Source organism: Myiozetetes cayanensis, unplaced genomic scaffold (assembly GCF_022539395.1).
Source record: "Myiozetetes cayanensis isolate MyiCay16 unplaced genomic scaffold, myiCay2020 scf3, whole genome shotgun sequence".
Classification (NCBI taxonomy): domain Eukaryota; kingdom Metazoa; phylum Chordata; class Aves; order Passeriformes; family Tyrannidae; genus Myiozetetes; species Myiozetetes cayanensis.
The window spans coordinates 13,936,272-13,957,124 of record NW_026087521.1 but is presented as its reverse complement, the minus strand read 5'-3'; the positions used below and the strand labels follow the sequence as shown (position 1 = coordinate 13,957,124).

Here is a 20,853-nt window from a genome sequence, read left to right as displayed (position 1 = left end):
CACACTTTTACTTCAACTTTTTACTGCTGAGTTATAAAGCCTTGACAATAATAGACATGGTGATAGTCTCTTTTGTCCTGTGAGATCCTGATCTTTCAGATTTTGATGAGTCTGTGCCATTTATTAAAAGATGTATACTGAATTAGAAACAGATTATGGGATTGTGCAGACTTTCTCTGCTTTCAGCTGTGATATAGAAAGCTTTGTATCACTTTGCCATTGTGCACTTGCCCTATATAGAGGTAATTTAGGAAGCCTAATGCAATTGATGTCCAACTGTGACATGGTGTTTTTGTAAAAGTAAAATTCTTCACTGCTCCTAGCCTGTCTAAATGGTTAATCAAAATGGATTGACAGATTATGTGTCTGGGTTTTTTTCTTTCTTTCTTTTTTTTTTCTGTGTAGGTGTCTGTGACTCATAAATGCAGAATTAGACCGAAAATCTGTGACTGGATAATGGAGTATTTGCAAGCACTTTATTGCACTTTTCAGTGCAGCACAACAAATAGCCTTCACTTTCCAGCGTTTATTTGTAAGGATTTATTATTGCGTGGCCCTACTAATCTCATAATTTCTGCTCCTGTTTTTATGATATTGCAAGAAAGTGGTTTATAAATAGTTTCTATAAATGGGTATTCCTGAAAATGTGTCTGATCTGAACAATATTTTTATATAACTGTCTTTTATGGTAAAGTAATAGGTGAAAATTGAGAAGTCATTAATGTTTTATATCCCTTCACTCTACTGTGAATCATCACTTAGCTGTTTGCCAAAATCTTTGTATTCTGTTTAGTGACAATTTTATATGAGGATCAGCTGGATAATTTTTAAATTCATTCCTGGTCTTTTTCTTTGAAGATTCATAACAATTAATTTGGCCAGTTTTCAACCAAACAGGAAAACATAATCTTCAATTGTAGAGGATGTTTTAAATACATATTAACTTAGGGTTAGATAATGCTTTTTGAAGAATTCAGATAGCGTCACTGGTCCAAATATTTTAGATACTAAATAAATTCTAAGGAATTAGGAGCTATGCAGTGTGTGTGTGTGAGGGGAAGGAATAAGTCAGAACACCTTAGAAAGCTACTAAAAATGACCTTGTGTTTTAGATCTCCCCATTGAGACTAGTTATTTTGAAATATGAAACACTTACTTTGGTTTCATACCAGTTCGTAAATGTCATTTGTGATCAGTAAAAATTATTCCTCATAGAATATCCATCATGAAAACACAGGAATGTTTAATAATATTGAGTTCAGTTTTCTTCGCACACAGAAATCATTTCAAATTAGAGACTTCTGCTTAGTCTGCTTCTGTGTTGTGGTTGTCCATCTGTTGAGGTGGTCTCTCTGGCCTGGTAACGTGTCAACCATTATGTTTTGGACAGCTCTGACCACACTGAGAAACTGAAACTGCACTAAGACTAGATAATACCTACAAGGGCAAGAATGTATCTGATTCTAATACTTTACGGTAATTAATGCAAATATGATAATTGATTCATCTATTTATTTGCAGAGAGACATGGGTCACTGCTATGAACTGCTCAGCTGTGAAAGGCTTTGTAAATAAAATATGCTGTAGGGGTAGAATGGAGGAGACTGGGAACAGTCTGTCAGTAGGGAAACTGGAAACTAAGTTTAAGAGTTGAAGGTAACTCCAAAGAGAAAGATGAATGAAAGGAGCTGTTATGAGAACAAGACTACAGAAGGGCTGGAGGATGGACTTGGAAATGGATAAGGAGGAGCTGTGAAATAAGGAAGTGGTGTTTGCTTTGCTACAGATGAAGAAAGGCAGGCTAAGATTAGATCTTCTTGAAAATAGTTGAGGTAAGATTGGAATGAGAACCATGAAGATTTTTCTTTATCAGACATACAAGTGTTTTAATTACATGGGTCTAGTGATTAGAGAATGGATTAAGTAAGACAGTCTTCTTCCAAAATCTTTGTCCATTCAAGTGTTTTATACTAAATTGATTAAAATATTTCTGATTTGGTTTAAATACTCAAAGGTAAAAAGCGTGTATGAAATTCTGCTAAATTCCAGGGATGCAGCTGAGCAGAGACTGATCTTGGCTTTGGCTGGGTCTCTGTATAATCCAGCCTACTCTTTTTAATTGGTACTTTTGTGTGTCTGTCTCTCTTCAAAACTAAAGCTACTCTGAGGTTTTCTCCAGATAAGATAGTATGTTATTGTTAAACGCCTCTCCCAGACTGTAATTGTATTTGTGGTTTGTACTGTTGACTGTTGATTGTTAACAGGTTCTGCAGTAATTCAATTAGGTGATCCAAGGAGAACATACAAAGCATTAATAAGCCACATCTGCATAGAGCAGAGTGAAAAATATGATCGACTAGCCATGATACTCATCTAAATAAGATAATATAATTCATTTTGCCTCTTTCTCAGGTTAAAAATCTGCTTTGTCTTAATCTTCTTGGAAAAAAACCAGTGTTTCATCGTGTTCCTGATCTGCTACTCTGTGCCACGTGAGATTCTGCATTATTGTACATTTGGAGGTGTTCTTTTGGCAAAATAGATTTAAACCTTTGGGTTAGCTTGAAATGGCATACAGAACTGAACAGAACGTTGCATTAGAAAGGAGAAATCTTGTGTCAAAATGGTGCAGTTCTTATCTGATGAATAATGTGGAAGAGGAGGTGCACTTAACTGCTTTTTATTCTCCTCTTTTACCTCTCTTCTGTCCTTCTGCAGGTAGCACCCCCAATGAATTCTCATTTATGTGAAGGTTTCAAAATGTACAGCTGACTGATAACTGAAGTGAGGGGTGGGGACTGCCTTTTTTCACCAGTAGAACTGAATCCCAGTGCATGTGCTAGCTACAGGCAAAGCTACGTGCAGTATTTCTGTTCCTTTAGATGACTTCAGATTTTTTTCCTTCGTAGTAGAGTTTTTGCATAATACAGCCTTGCCCATCTGTTGTCAAAGAGACTGACCATTTATTTTTTAAAAAATACTAGAATTATGAAATGTATTTATTTAAATGTAGAATCTGTAGCAAAAAGAGGCCAATCTTGTCATGCTTCTCCAGGTGGACAAATTTACAAGAGGTCCTGGAGGACTCATATTGCTGTCAGGGCATGAGTAACACTGCCAGCACTGAAGAAGTGTTTGGTGTGTATACATGTGCTTGCTCTCTTTCAAGCTGTCTTCGGTGAAGCTCAATGAAAATGACGACACAAGTCCATTGTTGTATTTTCTTGGAGTGAGAAGAACTAGGAAAGGAAAATGGAGCAGAAAGAATGTTTTCTAACTGTGATAGTTTGGACCTGGGCTTTCTGCCAAATGCCCAAACCTCCAGTAGCAGCCCCCCCTTTCCCCTTCCTTCTTCCCTTAGGGCAAAGAAAGGAAAAAAACCTATAAAAATTAAAGAACCCAAAGCCAAACTGCTTAAATAAAAATATATGTATTTACGTAAATTACAGTTATATACAGTTAAGATGCTGTATACACAGTAAAAGGGGATCCACCCCCTGAAGGGATAGGGAATGGGAAAAAAGGGACAAAAAGGGAACAGAAAGGGACACCAAATAGATATGCGCAGTCAAACCCGAGAACTAGTAAAATAACTAGTAAAACAAATTTCACCATGTCCCTTAGAAAAGCAGGATTGGCAGACACGGCCAGCACTCTGCTAGACCTCCACGTGGCAGGACAGTGGACGCTGCAGGCCTCAGCCTTAGATAAGCGAGACCAACGCAGGGACCCACTGCTCTTGAACCTCGCCGGAAGAGAAGAGAGCGAGGTCTCTAATCTCTAACTTATTTATACTCTGGTTTACGTAAAAATCGTATGGAATACTGGGTACTTGGCCACTTCCTTGGTTACAAACTGGTCACCAGGAAGGCCTAGATCAAAACCACCACACTAGCTCATTCCTGAGCAGCCATTCTGGTAAACCCTCCTTTGAGCAAGCAGATGGATTAGTTCATCTCCAGCAGTCCCTGGTAACCTCAGCTATGCTGTGGTGCTACAGTTCTTCACCAAATTGTCTACAGACTGTCCTGTAAGTGGATGATACAGTGAATTTGAACTTTGTGTTAAGAAGAAAAAAAATGTTTTGAAATATGATCCAACAGCAAATCCGACCTTGATGGAGGTCTGTCTGACTATGAAAATATTAACTGAAAAGAATTTAAAATAAAATAACTTCTTAAAGTTCATTCCTTTTAAATACTTGAGGGCACTTCAGGGCTGTTGACAATATATGCACAGATTTCAGAAATGAGATGTTGTCACTTGCATAGGTAATTATTATCCTGTTGAAAAGACTAGCAGGAGACCAAGAAAACTCAGATGGTTTTTGGTAAATATTTAAATCATTCAGAGCATACCATTTAAAGGATATTTTTTTTGAAATTGTGGTGGTTTTTTTTTTTTTGTAAAGCGAGAAAAAAAAAGTTATAACTCTTCAGTAGCTAAGTCCTAATGTTAATTGTTAAGACTGAGTTAAAAGTAAAACCTGACATTTCTGTTTTGTAATGTCTTTGTTCAACCAGCTAATGGAGTGAGCACATACATAATGATGTTGTGAGGTAGGAGAAAACATCTACTCACAAGTTTCTGTCCAAATATCAGAATTAGTAATGAGATTTTGTGTCCTTGTACTTGTGTTCTTCGATGATTGGACTTGAGTCAGCAGGTGCAAGTTGAGGTTGCACAAGGACAGGAGAGGTGCTGCAACCTTGTCTTCTTTCTGCTCTCTAACCTTCATCAGAAAGGGACAGCTGTGTTTTTAATAGAAAAGCTACATCTTCAGATGTGAACTGGTTCATTATCAATAAGGGCTTTAGAGATTGGTCAAGTTGGGTAAGAGGTGAGAGAAACTTTTTAAGAAGCCTGATTTGGCTCAAACACCCGCATTTTCTTGTTGCCTGTTAGTTTTTATACTTTTGTATCCTTTCTACTCTGAGTTTATACTCTTCCTACACTCAAATGCAACACTGTAGGATAAAATTTTAATTGTTATGGGCTAGTTGATCTAGCTGATCTGTCCTCAGAGGTGCCAGATACTTTCTGTGAATTTGCTGTCACATTGATAGCCTAAGGCTTGGTAAACTTCGGAACACTGCTTGATGTTTCATGAGATAATTCTTTACAACAGTTCCTGATGCCTTTCTGTTCCATTAGCTCTTAGCCATCTGTTGCTTTGATTACACTATTATAGTGAATAAGTGTTTTGGCAAGCTATTTAGCTGTGTTGAAAAATCTTGTTTCTTTGCTTTCTAGTATTTTATTCCTACTGTTTCTTTTTTTTTTTTTCCCCTCAACCTTTGTAGTGCAACTCTTCTTGCTATTTACTTCTTGCTATTCTAAGAAACAAAAAGGCTGACCTAGTTTGAGGACATGACGAGGTTTATAACTGTGCTTTATGGCTGTTTTCCTTTCGTGTGAAAGTCCTTCTACCAGAAGGTGTGTATTACAAGCATGGGCTCACAGAAGGTAGATATTATAACCTAACCATATTTAAATATTTAGCTTTGGGATTCTTGCCTCTTAAGGCTTAAAATGTGCTTTTCTAACCTAGCCGACATGTTACATCAGTATTACCTATTACATTTCTGTAGAAAATCATAATACCTTAAACTCTCAGTCCTCCCAAAACTGCAAAGGCCAAAACAGGAAGAACTGGCATATCATTAGAAGGAAGCCTGTACTCTCTGCCTTTACATTGTCAATTTGACCTTTTCGTTTATTGCTCAGATTTTAGAGATGAACAGAGTAAAAGACAGATGGGATGATAATGAACATAGAGATGTGCTTCCCTAAGTAGGCTCATTTTTAGGAGTAGTGATATACCAATTAATTTTTTTGAGGCATGGACTTTTGGAAATGAAATAAAATACTGTTTTTACACTGCAACTGAATTTCATTGCCATTTAATTTCTACTTTTAGGTTTTTATTACTTTTTCCTGCAATTAAAATAACCGAGTGATATCTCAAAGCAAGAATTCCAACAATTCTTAGTAAATTATTAGTTCTACTCAGTAGGTCATTTTGTCTTGACTGTGACTGAGGTGGCCAAGTTTTGTTCACTGCTTACCTACCTGCTTGAGCTCTTTAAATTGAACTGCAGCTTTTTGTGGAATAACTTCTTATTTTTTCACTTATTTTTTTCACTTATTTTTTCTGTCAGAAAGGACTAAGAACTATTTGTAACTGATAGCTTCAAGTGCTTACAAACCTTTCTCAATCCCTTGATCTTCCAGTTGTACTAGTCATTACTTATGGGAAAATTATTTGAAGGAGGCAGTGTGTTGTAATGGTAGCAAGATGGGCAGAAGGGGCAAATACTATAAAGCAAGATCTGACTGGGGATTTTCAGTCTCACAAAGGGATCTCTTTTGGACCTTATAAAGCTCTACTGTGTTGGAAATAGCAACTGCTATCTCATACAAACAAAATGAGCTGTGTGAAGTAAACTTAGAAAAGTAACTGAAATAGTTCCCAATATAGCAAATCTTCTATCAGATTAAATTAATTAATATTAAGTACCAGTCAGAGATACTCAGAATTATAATCTGGAAACTGTTTTTGCACTTACTCTGGTAAGACTGCAATAGCCTTTTGTATTCCCTGTCAGAGAATATACATTAATTTATCATTAGATTATTTCAATGTGTGTCTTGTTCTAGGATGATTGTATTTTAATGCAGATTATTTCTTGATGGCTAGGGAATGTTGTGGTATTTCTTACTTGCCATGTTGTCAGAGTGCTCTGTTGAAGTCATTCCTGGACTAATTAGTAATTAGGGCTCTTCCTTCAGCTAAGCAACATATATAATTCTTTTTGTGGTGTGTTACACTTTTATTACTTTCATGTGGGACATGGTAAACATTTGACTATATAAGAGGTAAGGATGCGGCAGGACACTGAAATCACAGCTGATTAATAGCATATATACATACATACATATGCATATATATGTGTGTGTGTGTGTATGTAGTGAAAATTTTCTTTTGAGTTCCTGCCACAGCCTTTCCTGAATAGGGTCATCAGTTCTCTGCAGAATGATATTCAGTCACTGTTCTGATCTTAATAAGCAAAATAGAAATGTTCTTGTGTACATTGCTAGCTATGGAACATAATTCCTAAGTGAGGGGCTAGTCTGAGTTTGACTTCTCTGTATGGCAGTCCTTCCAAACTGTAATGTGAAAGAGCATTTCCTTGGAGAGCTGTTCTGATTATTGGTGGTGCAGGTACTTGTGAATTTAACGACATGAAAGTTAACAATTAGTTACATTTGTAACACTCCTTCCTCATGAAAGTTGTGTTAATTGTCACAGATAGTATTTGCTGTAAATATTTTTTGTCAATGAACACATCTTCATTTGAGAGGGAAGTTGATAGTCCGCAGAGATGAAAACCCTCAGGCATGGGATTTTAGGGACAGCTTTACACTGGATAAAGAAATAATGATGTGAAGTTCTCTAAGACAGAACTGGGTGGAAAAGAAAGATCCACATGGTGGATTCCACCCTGAGAAGGTGGAAGTGTGAGTTTGGAAGCTGTGCTTGTAGCACTGGAGCCAGTTAGTTTTGCCTGTCATCCAAGTTTCTTGCTTTTGGTTTGACCTTATGCTAGGAATCTTCCTGTCCCCAAATTAACTCAGTGTCATTACCACACTCCCTTGTGAGGACCAGGCTTGCTCATCCAAGCTGCATTTCTAATGATGAAGAAGAATCTTGCTCTTTTTTTAGCCATATTTTCCTGAGTTTGTTCTGATAACACTAGTGGCAATTGTAAAATAAAAGATTACAATCGTAGATGTTATACAATATCTGCAATATTGGCAGATGACAGAAAAAAAATTACTTGGTTCCCTCCTAGGAGGTATTTTCAAATTAGAATTGTGATATGTGTTTATTTAAATCTCTAATGACGTTTCTATTTAGTCTTCACAGGGTTATTATCTTTGTGGGAAAGGAAGTGACCAAAAGGGGTTCTGCTGTGCAGAATGATTGTAACTGTCATGCTGGCCTGGACAGCATCTTCTGGGTTATTGAGTCTGGTCGCCTGCTTTTGAAAACAGACACGTGATATAATTGTGAAAAAAAGACATTCACACTAATGACTGCATGACACTTACTTTTCTGCTTGTTTGTGATTGTCTAAAGAACCAAATGGGATGAGATGGGATAAAATGAATCAAAAATGATGTTAATAAAATTAACAGTTCTCATTGATTGGGAAAATGAGCAAATGCATCTGGTATGAACATCTCTTTAGAGTTGCTGCTGAATGAGTATCTTTGTGTTTTGCTAAAACATAAATTGAAATACCCAGGCCTTTTTTCAAGTGGTGGCTGATACCACCCTTGTGACCAAGATACTTAATGGATTCCCTGATGGATGCTGAGAAACCTTGATGTTTTAAAATATTTGTGAGAGTTTTTCGTGGTAGAACTAGCTTTTAAGCGAGTTGATTTTTTTTTTTTATTTCCTTCATATGTTGAACTGATGATTCACTGAGTCTTCCTAAGCTCTTAAAGTTGTGGAATTTAGTTTCAATGTATCTGTAACATATTATGTTATGACATGCCAGATGGAGAAGTGCTTTGAATGGAGAAGGGTATTATTGGTGGACTTAATGCCATCTCTCCTTAACTCCCTGATTCATTATGATTTTTGCAATCTGAAGATCACTGTGGTTAATCTTGGAGTAGGGAGTGTTTTGGGCTTACAGTTTGTGGGGTCATGGTTTTATTTCACTTGTGTATGGTTGTGTGTATGCACTTTAAATTATGCTGTATTGCTAACATGTTACTAAATGCTGTTCTGTTTTTCTTTGCCCCCTGCTCTCATGATTGCCAGAGCTTAAAGTTTATGCCATATGTACAAATTTTTTTATGATGCTAATTTGTTGTGTAAAAGGGTTTTTGTTGGAAGACACAACCTTGTGAGAAGCAGAAAGAAGTCTTGCTGTTGCTCTAGCTGTTCACACATTTTTGCATAGTAGAACCAACCTACTTTGTGTTTGGTAAAAACTACTGCTTAGGAGTCTTTATTTATAAAATAAGACACTTAAAAGAAAAAGTTATATAGGATTTTACGGGCAGAAATTCTAAGGAGCACACTTTAAAATTGCTAAGTGTAGTTGCCTGCAGTGGCAGACAACTTGGTTATAAAATACTGCTGATGAATTCATTAAATTCCATCTCAAAAATAGTTACATTATTTCCCCCATTGTTCCTGTTGGATGGCTGTTCTGAATATTATTCTCTGATGTGATTCCATTTTTCATTGTAAATCACTGTTGTAGTTAGTTCTTTTTAACTTTGAATGCGTGCTTTCCATTTGATAAAAATTGTGTCAATCTTTTGAATCTCAGATCTATTTAACTTTAAGCTTTGTCAAATAGAAGGAAAATATTAGGGACAAATTCTTATCAATAAAGTCTGTTGGTAGCGGCAAATTCTGTAATACCGGTTCACAACTTTTTGTACATTGTGTATTAATGATAAACAGTTTAATTTTAAGGTGTGTATGCAAACATGAAAGTACAATCATTTGTTTCCTTCCTACACTTCAACATTCTCTTTTCACATAATGTTTTTCCCCAAGAGATGCTTCATTTTTTTTTTAACATATTGTCTAAACCTAGAAACTAACTGTGCATAAAAATTTCAATTCTCTGAGGATTAGTCTCAAACCAATGATGGACTGTAACATAGCCTGTCCGGGGCACATAAAACCAAAACTGTTTTTTGGGCGTGAGAAAATTAGTATAAATGGAACAACAACATCAAAACCAAAAAAAGACACTTTGCTGTACCTTGTCAAGAATTTGATGTATCTCTAGTTCTGTTATACAAGAATCCCTCTGTCTGTGGCCACGTCCACAATTTAAAGCAAATAAGAAATAGGTCTCCTGCATAATCTTTGTTCCATTCTGATCTTTGTACTAGATTTGGAAGACACTTTGAGTGAATATCAGGTTTCCTATAATGATGTGTTTTGGTTTGACAGCTTTTGGCTAAAGCCAGCTCTTTTGAAATGTAGTTCAGGTTCTGTCAGAGCATGGTTTCATGTCTTTCTTGACCAGTAGCTGCAGAGTTAGTTTGCTAAACTGTGATGTGGGAGCTCTGAGATTTGTCTTTTGCTAGCAATTATTTATGCCCATACTGCCTATTTGACAGGAAAATAAGTATCTGGCCATTGATTATTCAAGGCTGGATAGTGCCCAGCTGACCCTTTGATGCTGTTCTGCTTTTTTTTTGGTTATTTTATATATGAACATTAGAGCCTGGTTGAAATCTGGTTGAGTGTTTCCCTTACTGTAGTAGTAAGGTATTGATTTTGTATTACCAACTCTCTACCTGGTTTCATAATTTTGTAAGTATTCTGTAAAAATTAAAATGGTTTAGAAAAGGCTGATAAATGAGGTGTGTCTTTTCTGTCTTTGCTTTTCTTCCTTTCAGTTTCATTCTCTTTCTTCCTTCCAGAGTCTTTTCATTCTATTCCCCGTCCTCTCCCCATTTATATTTTCTTTCTCTGTTCATTCTGTCCCCAAATTCCCTCCTTGCATTATACTACTCTTCATTTTCTGACATCCCATTAATCTTCCAGTCTTTATGGCTTACTTTCCCACCTCCACAAGCACACCCACAGGATGCTTAGAAATTTTACAGCATACCCAGTTGTCAAAAAACTAAACCTACAAGTCCCAGACCCGTAATACTATGCTGGGAATGCTCATTAACTCCCACACTGTTTGGAAAAAGAAACCAGTACAGTTAGTATAAGGTCTGCAAACCATAATACATGCCTGATTTTCCACTAAACCTGGAAACTCCTCATTGGAGCTGGGGAAGATGATGGGATCTGGCTTTTTTGCTTCAACTGTGGTTCTGATTTTTTCCAGAAACCCTAGAAAGAGTGACATGAATGTGTAGTTCTAGTGGTGTGACCTCTGAAACATGAGGTTTGAGGAGAACACATTGTTCACCAACAGATCAGGAAACCTGTTGCAGTAGGTGGATATACCAGCAAGTGTATCCTCAGTGCAGAAGCTTCATTGTGGCTTTTCTGCCCTGATTTCAGTGAAAGTTGGAAGGCAGATGATCACACCCTCTTTCTTTGACTCAGAAGTGTGTGTCTGGGGAAGATGGAGCAGAGTTGTGTTGATTCTGCAGCAGACCCTTTCAATGTTAGTGGCTCTACTGCAGCAGCCACAAGCAGGAAGAAAGCAGTGGTGTGAGGTCTCACTGTTAAAGCTGAAATGGGGCTTGTAGTGAGAAGTGCCTCTGATTTCAGATGCTTCTGTCCAGTCTGGGTGCCAGGGTTTCTGTCAGATCATGTTCTTTACTGCTGGCAGAAGTCACTAAAAAAAAAAGACAAAAGACTGCATCTCTAATGTGTATATGATCAACTGATCGCCCCCTCCAGTAATTGCCTGTGAATGCTAATTAAAAAAGCAGTATTCAGTGTATGGATGACAGTGCTTAGTTTTCAAAGGCAGTAATTTGAGGCTTTTCTCTTGCTAAATAACACCCATGCCAATGTTTAGTGTTGCTCAGTGGAATTATCATCAGATTCAATCTTAATCAAAGGTCTCTTAAACACTGGACCTGAACAGTTTTTGGTCAGTTTTCACTCTCCTGTTTTGATATTGTGTTGTGTTTTGTTTCTTCGACTTTGGAAATAATCACTGTGTTGCTTTGTATTCTTAATTCTGCTGTGAGGAAGATGACGCTGTTATCAGTGTTAGAAATAGAAATGTAAAGATACAAGCTTAAATTCTGCCATAATCAGTAGTAGGGGCTTGACCTGCTTGCTTCTGCTTACCCTTCATTAATGCTTTTTTTTTTTAAGCATTTAATTAACTATTCGGCACTTAACTGACAGTACTGTAACAAACACTGCATGTTAAAACAGTATTACTTAGCTACACCGTAGCTGCATACAGCTGTGCTGTAACTAACCCCAGAATTACTGGATCAATCACCGATACCCCCCCCCCAGGTTAGGTATTGCCAGCTGTGCCACCAGTTCCTTTTTTTCCCTTTGTCATATTCAGAGGATAGCACCAAAAGAAGCCAAGCAAAGCATTGCTAAGCAATCAAAGGACATCAGTCCTCTGCGTTACCCTCTGTTTTCTGTTATGCACTGAGGATGCCAGTTACTTAAGTGAGATGAATTGGCAGAACTGAACTTAAAAGTTGAACTTGCCCACTAAAACGATGCCTCATCATGGATAAAAGCCCCCAATACTACAGTTAAAGATAACAGTTATTTTTTAATATGTTCTTTTTCCAGAATCCTACTCAAGTGGGAACTGCTCTTCAGGTTTTCCATAACCTTGGGACTTTGAAGGATACCATTGATAATGTGGTGGATGGATACTGCACAGTTCTGGAGGAGAACATAAAAAATGCTTTGGATATCAAAGTATTGACCCAACCATCTCAAACTGTTACAAGAGGTAACAAAAGATACTTGTTTTACAGAGAATATCTGATTTTTTTTTGACAGGAGTACAGTATGTTGTCAAGTGGAAGAAACTGTCACATCCAAGCCTATTATAGGAATGTTTCCCTGCTTGCTTTAACCAGGAGAGGGTGGGAGTAGGCATATCTCAGAAATCATCTAATTTGGCTTTGTAAGCCAAAATTGGGTCTATCTGTTATTGGGCTCAAAGTTTTACCTTTATTCCTCCCTGCCTCTCTCTACTAACTTGCCCAGAAAATTGTCCTCAATAGTTTACAACTTTGCAACATTTTCTTAGCAGTTTCTCATGGAAAGGTGAATCAAAATTCTACTTTCTTTGTATTGGTGGGAGGATCACAGATAGAAATTATTTGCAAGGAGTGGAAGAAGCCTGCAACTACATCATGTTGCTTTTGTCAGATGGAAATTGTTTCCAAGCAGAATATTCAATATGAAGGAATGTTGCACTATTTAACCTTTAGTTCCCAGTTACCCCAGATACTTCAGAATACTGAGGAATTGGGTGGGGAGGCAAATTTGAACTTTGGCAATATGAACATCTACATTTTTTTATTTTTTTTTTTTTAATTTTGCAACAAGCTGGAGGTCCAAAAATGTAATAAAGAAATTCATCCCCTCTGAAGAGAAGTGATGATTTAGAGGCTTCATGCCATGCAATTAGAATATCTTTTCTTTTAGAGTTGGTCTATGTATACAAGTACTGAGCTGGTAATTATTTGTATTTTTCACAGCTACTCTCTCTACCATTTCACTTTGGTACTGCATCCTGCACAACTGCTCACTGGCATTACCTTGGTGTTTCTGTGGAGGTCTGAACTGTAGACTGTGTAGCAGTGACAAAACACTGAAATATCCCCACTGAACTTCAGAGTTTAGTTGACTTCTCAGTTGAGAAAACTGAGGCCATTCACAAAGCTCTGTTCTGAAGGTATTTTAGGCCTAATAAGTCTTTATCAAAGTGCTTAGAGATCTATATTTTTAATATTTTAATTTTCACACGTAGAAGCTGAAGTGTGCTGCTGTGTGTTTTTAAAAACCATTTAGGTGGCCCTGGTAGAGCTGCTATGCCAACACCTGGGAACACAGCAGCTTTTCGAGCAGCCCTCTGGACAAACATGGAGAAACTCATGGATCAGATCTGTGCTGCGTGTGGACAGGTTAGTTAATTAACTCCGTAGTTAATTAGTAGTTAAAACAATTCCTGTTTGTCTGGTTATGCAATTTTGGATATAAGACTTCAGGTGTCACTTTTCCTCTCAATGAATTCTTTTTTACAGGTGCAGCATTTGCAGAAAGTATTGACAAAGAAAAGAGATCCCGTGTCACATGTCTGCTTCATAGAGGAAATAGTTAAGGTGAAGTTTCAATTTTGTTTAATATGCTTTAGTAATTCTGTTATGGAAAATGTGGTGAGAGAATGGTTTTGTTTACAATTTTACAGTTCCATATTTTTTTTTAAATTAAATTGATGGGAAAGTGGTGAAAGATATATTTGTGGTCTGTAGGTTAAACCTGTAGGATGCAAACATGTTCTTTTTGAAATAATTTCTTTTGTTTTGTTTTAAAGGGAGCTGATAAGGCACGACTGTCAGTTTTTATTATGGATCATTAATGTCATTCCATAATACCAATGTGATTTCAGTAATTAATTAAGTCTGTTAGTTTGCATAGGAGAATGTGTCTTCATCCATCACTTTCAGCCATCTGTTTCTCACTTCCTGACAATTTCTTCCTTGAAAAATAATCATGGCTGTTCTTTTGAATACCTATTATTTTCCATTCAATTGCATTGCTTTATATTCATATTTGGGATAATTTGATTAATGGTCTCCTTCAGTGTTAGGAACAGGATTACTGAAACTATCTCATCTACCTTAGTAAAAGATGTGTTTCTGCTGACATCTCTTTTCCAAGAGTATAATTGTGTTTTTAATTCACATTGACTTACTTTCTGAAGTATCTTGGAGAAGCTCTTCATATGCAAACGTGGTCTTCTCAACAGCAGAAGCAAATAATGAAGGTTAAATACAGCATTTAATTTTATCTGTCCGTTAAGCCTATCTCCAGAAGATTTTGCACAGAGAATCACTTTTCTATGAGGCACTTCAAGCTTCTCTTTCTGTGTTAAAAAAACCAACCAACCAAAAAACCCCAACAACAAAAATAAAACCTAACCAAAAAAACCCACAAAACTCCTCCAGAAGTTTATAAACTTTTAGCATATTTTCTTCATTAAAAACTTCAATCTGGCAAAAAATATTTGTTGCTGCCTGGGTGGATCTTCCCTTCAGTGGATCAGCAGGTTTAAAGAGAAACATAGAAACCTGGAGACAGATCAGAAACTTAAAAGGCTCAGGAAAAGTTTGTATGGAAAGGGAACTTAGATAAATGATCTGTTGGTGTTGATCAGTGCCTCCCACTGCGTGCCTGTACTTCTCACTTTCACTCTTCCATTTTGTAGAACTGCACTTGAAAAGGAATTTTTCAGTTGTTGAGGTTGATAATAGAGGGAAGCCAAAGGAAATATGTTATCAACCTGGAATATAAATGAACAGGGAAAATGCATCTCAATAGAAGCAGAATAAGGGGAAACTCAGTAGAAGATAAAAGGCTTTTGGGTTGTCATATTCTAACCATGTTCCATGATCTCTCTGATTACCCTTCCTTCCCTTTAACTTCATATTGCGGGATTGCATCTAAGTGACAAATTGCACTTCCCAACAAAAGTCCATCTACTTATTTCTCCACAGTTATCACTCTTCCAGTTACTTTGCTCTTCAGTGGGTGTTTTGGTGTAGTGTAACACCAAGCTGGACATTGCCGTTCTCAGTGAGGCCACTGAGGACGAGCAGTACCTCCTAATCTGATGTTCTGCTAGCAGAACTCTCTCAGCATGACACAGTATACTGCTGGTGGCACTGATGCTTTACTTACTTTTTGCCTGAGGTGGTTCAGAGTATAGCACAGTGTTTTTCTTGGACATTCTCACAGTTATACCATTTGTTCTAATGTTCTCTTGAAAAATGTATGGCACCAGCGTGCAGATGGGTGAGGTCACACCCAGCAGTAGAGTTGTTGTTTGGACAAAACCATACAAATTTGAACAAGTCCTATATGCTGCTTAAATTCAAGAATATATGTGCAGATGGCTTTTTTGGGAGGGTATGAATTGGTTTGTACATTGAAAATAGATTTGAATAAAAAATTGATATTTTGCCATTTACTAATGAAGACTCCACCCATTAAACCAAACTGAAATGTGCTTTTGTCAACAAATGTTCTGGAGAGGGAGAAAAGTTGGATTTTCTTTATTGTATTCAATTTCATTAATAAACTGAGCAAATGAACAAAACAAAGTAAAGGTACTAACATTGTACCCGTTTGCTAGGGTAGCATGCCCACTCCAGCAGATAGGAAAACGAATCATCCACTCTACAGTCTGTGCACTAATTACTGTTACTGATGTCAACATTATTATTATAGTCATCTTCTACAGCAGCTGCAGTACCACTTTGCCTGTCCATCTGCTTCCTTGTTTTGATTACTGCAGTGCAAGTATCATCCTAGCAAGCATAAGAGAGGAGGAGACCCAGCCTTTTTAAAGCACAAGTCCTTTAATAGCAAGGAAGCTACTTGCCTTTTTTTTTTTTTTGTAGTCATCATTATCCTTTTCTATTGGAGATTTTTTGTGTCTTTCTCTTCACAGATAACACAGCCTGCAGTTTTTCTAATTTTGTATTATGATCTCACATATGTGCTTTCTGGCCTTCTAATTACCTGTTACCATAATAATATTTAGTAGTGTTGTATCATGTTGTATCCAAAAATGTATTTTAAAAACAGTAACTAATTAATTAAAGAATTCACAAAAACTCTCCGTTAAAAAAAAAAGAGAGAGGAACAAAACAAAACGTGACAGATGGAGAAACTGAGGTACAGAACTTGGAAAATTTATAAGAGGGAAATGACAACACCTGCATTTTTTCTACCCTATGGTTTTGCTTACAGAATTCCGTTCCAATTTTTTTCAGTAATAGATGTGTCCAAGAGTTAAGTGACATACTCAGGCTTACGTGAGTATCACGGAAGAATCTGGAGGTTAAATTTATATTGCACTTTTTTCCGCTCTTTTTCTTTGCAGACCTAGATTTTTGTATTTTTCCTTTACACAATAAGAAATTAATGCAATTTTGAAAAGCAATCATCCACTTGATAGTACCTTCTAGAAACTGCTGCATTTCATACTAGTAATGAACTGTAGATTCATTATTAATTTGTACATATTAAAATTACATTTTTTTAAAGTCTGTGAACTATTTAAAGGAGAAATACATTTTGTTTAAGACTGAATGGACATTTTTGTGGGTTTTATGGAAGAAAAAGAGGTCTTTAATGGCTAGATTTTAGTTGAGCAAGGCTAAAATAATTCAGACTTTGTGGAGTTCCAGTTTCTAGTTCGGGGGAAAATGAGCAGAGCTTTCATTGTATACATTTTTTAAAAGATAGGATTATCACTTTCATTATGCTAAGGGTAAAAATTAAAATTCCAATTAAAATTTAAATAATGTAAATTTGATATTTTTGTCCACCTAATGATTGGGTATTTATGTCACTTCATTTAATTGCATAATTCACCTTCAGAGAGCTAATAGGCTACTCCAGTTTATTCTGCTTTACTGCTTCTCTCTCTTTCAATGTGTAGTGACTAATCCTTCCTCAGCTGTTGTAATACCTAAACTACAATTGACTTCAGTGTAAGTCGAAGCAGAACATATCTTTCTGTGACAGCCACCTTCCTAATTAGAGATAAGAGTCCCTCTAAGCCCCTTGTAAAAGAGTTGAAAATGAACTCTGATCCTCATCTATTTTGGGTCCTTCACTCCTACATAGGCATCAGGGAGCAGTTCTGCAAAGTGAGAAGCAGCCTGAAAAGCAGCGAGTCATTGAGTAGGGGGGATTTGGGGTGGTCCACAGAAAGGGTGGGCTGGAGTGTCTCTGCTGGGCAGAAAGGGACTGACTCCCTGTGAGAGGGCAGATCTGCCCTTGATTGTCTTTGGATGTCCCATTTGTTAGCAGCGGAGGCACATCACAAACCCTGTCATTTATGTAAGCCTCTGGGTGAAAAAGTGAGCTGAGAGTTGTAGGGAGTGTTATTATGTACTTTGTGGAGGGCTCTTATCATTGCTTCTGCTGATGAACGTTTGGTGAGTAAGCAGGCTATTTTCCTGAGTTGTCAACACTGGCAATATGAGGTGTTAACGATACAGAAGGAAATGTCCTCAGCATTACATAAGATAAAGACAATAAATAGAAAATATAGATGTATATTGACAGAGTGCACTTACATTTCACCTTCTTATTTCTCCTCCCCGTCCAAACTTGTTAAAAAATGTTGCTGCTTTGAAATTGTTCACATCTATCGTCACGTATTCACATTCAGTTGACCCAATTAAAAAATAATCCCAAGTGGAAAAAATTGAAAAATAATCTAATTATTGCCTTATGTGACTTCAGAAAATAATATGGTTTTCACCTATTATTACAAGTATGTTATTTATTTTTCAATGTTTTTTGTAGGAGCAGAATTGGATTACTTGCTCATCATTTCTACTGTGATTTCTGTTTGTTATTTAAGCAATAATGTGGTACTTTGTGGAGATCTAAACACAAGTGGATGAGCAGGTTTTTGATCCACAAAATATCAAAGATACTCTTTATTTCAGACCTAGAAATTGCCCTACTGAATTCACTTGCAGGATTTTTGAGCACTCTCTTAAAAAACCAAGAAGGTCATACCAGTTAAAAGTCCTGATTCTCATTTTGAGTGGATCCGTGTGCCCAGACAGACACAAAAAGTAATTTGATTCTAATTCACATGGGAGGGTCAGAGCCTGTGCAATGGTTTTCTAATGGCACTGCGCTTTCTCTAGAACTTTAATTCTGTTTCTCTGACAGAAATATGCAACAGTGAAGAAAAGGGATGCTGTGGAGGTTGTGTGGGTTAGTAGGTAATAATGACCTTCGTTCTTTTTCACTTCTGGTTTGGTGGCGCTTGTGCAAATTACAGATTGGTCATGACTGCAAATCATTAAGTTGGTTGGTTTTCAGTCAGCCTGCCGTTGGAAAAGAAATACATTTACCAGAAGTGCCGCCTTTTATCATCGTTCTTGTCAATCTTACCTGAACAGCTACGGGCTGAGTGGACGTGGTAATGAACCACCCTTTCATCCTTGGAGCGGCAATGGAGTAGTCAAGGTGAAAGCACAGTTTGAATTGAAGCTGTACATACTAAATCACTTCTCTGGATAGAAGAAAGCTGTCAGATCCCTTGGGTAGCTACTGGCTTTTGAACACTAAGTTCATTTACTTCCAGTTGATGCGTATCTTGCAGGAATATGGAAGGATTAATTAATGGTTTAAGTAGTTTTGAAGATATAGGGCACTGTTTAATACCTAAGTATTTTTGTTCCTTACAAATTAGGTTTTCTGAGGAATCACGTAAGAATTCTAGTAGGGGAAATGCACAGTCTTAACTTTATTTTCTAGTTAAGAAGATTATATTTAAAAAAACCAAAACAAAACAGGTTTTGGTGGTTTTTTCATCTGCATGAAGAGACCTTTTTAAAATGTTGCACTACTGCTGGAAGTCTAGAAACTATTACACCTTGGGTATAAGCTGATCAACCCAGTGTAATGAAATTCTATGCCCTGCAGTAAAACAAAAAAATCAAGGTCATTTTTAAAATCACAGTGTCACTTATTGACATCTGTTCACCTGTAATATATAATGTAAACAACATTAGAAATTTAAATTCACTCTTATTTTAAGAAATTTAATCTTTACTAAGAATATAGAAAAGATTTATTGAAAACACACTTGGAATTTGCCTGTTTCTTTACTGATTAATTGCACTACTGAGGATGATGGCTTTTTCTTCACCGTCTAACAGTTGGCAATTGTGTTGCTATAGAAATAGTGCAAATAGATTTCCTTATTTCTGTCCCAAAAGATCTTGCTGTACAAGATTGTTCAATCGTTTGTATTGTTGCTTTATTGGCAGAAAAAATATTGAGACTGTCCTTTAAATGTCTTCTGTTTTTAGAGCAGCATTCACAAGTCCCGTGTTTCTTTACGGCAGAGCCTTTGATTACAGATGGAAAACACTGTATGTATTAGTATGCAAAGCCTGATTTCAGGAGCCTGCAGCAACTAGCTGCATGGTAATATTCACTATATTGTTTTACATTTCAAAGAGGCTTCACAATAAAGATGTTTTTCACATTCAGCTCAAAGTATCAAAATTTCTACAGGGGAAAATAAGTTGGAAGTGGTTGTCATGAAGTGGGAGCCAGTTTAGAATCAGTGGGTCAGATTTATTATTTGAATGTTAAAATAGCTATTTTAGACACACACAAATATGATAATTCACAGATGGGAAATTATACTCATTAAGTTCTAAATTTACAGTGTGGAGGAAATAGAGACATTTGTAAAAATAAATATATGTCCTTTCAGCATCTTCTTGCATTCTTGTCTTTTACTGAATAAGGGCGGTGCTTTCATTCTCATTCCTTGAATTTAGATTTAATGTCAGATACTAAATAGTTATATTAAGAACAGAGCTGAAAAGATTTCATTTCAGTAATAGCAAAGTTAATTTGTAGATGTATATGGGTTTTTTTCTAAATGAGGTAAGCTGTTCTGTTTTTATGTTTGAGGAGACTTGGAATCAGTTTTCTAGGCTGCAGCATTAATATTATTGTGTAGTAACAGTGAATACAGATCTTCTAATGTCTTTGCTCTGATGGTACTGGTACTCAGCCCACTATTGTTCAGTGGTTTTATTGACTTACTAGTAGCTGTTAGTAAAAACGGGTTACACTTTTTGAACTGGGAAATCAAATTACTTTCATGTGAGTAAGAAGAAGTTTAGCACATGAATTCTGTCAGTCTGTAGTTTTTCCATAATCTTGCAAGCAGGCAACATTGAATCTAAATTTCAAATCTATACAGCTGAGTGATAATGTCACTTCACACTATTAACAAGTCTGCTTATGTGCTGTAATACAATGCACTAAAGATATGAAGACTACTGAAAAAAGTTATTGGCAAGTATAATTTTTTCCCAGAGAGTGGTGATCAAAGTAAAGCAGGAGTTCAGTGGTGAACATAAGGGGGTCAATATGGGGTCCAGTCCTGTTTAAGACCTTTACTAATCATTTGGATGATGGGGCAGAGTTTACCCTCAGCAGGTTTGCTGATGACACAAAATTCAGAGTAGTGGCTGATGCTCTGGAGGGTCATGATGCCATCAAGAGGGACCTCAAGAAACTGGAGAAATGGGCTGACAGGAGCCCTATGGAGTTCAGTAAGGAGA

At 36.7% G+C, this 20,853-nt stretch overlaps 1 protein-coding gene across 1 annotated transcript in view; it reads left to right on the top strand.

Moving 5' to 3' along the window:
* Nucleotides 1–20,853, top strand: part of COG5 (component of oligomeric golgi complex 5) — a 182,987-nt gene that overhangs the window by 107,060 nt on the left and 55,074 nt on the right. Inside the window, exons 8-10 of the mRNA XM_050325218.1 lie at nucleotides 12,284–12,449; nucleotides 13,520–13,632; nucleotides 13,753–13,830. Of these exons, the coding sequence (XP_050181175.1) occupies nucleotides 12,284–12,449; nucleotides 13,520–13,632; nucleotides 13,753–13,830 (357 nt within the window). The remainder of the gene's footprint in view (nucleotides 1–12,283; nucleotides 12,450–13,519; nucleotides 13,633–13,752; nucleotides 13,831–20,853) is intronic.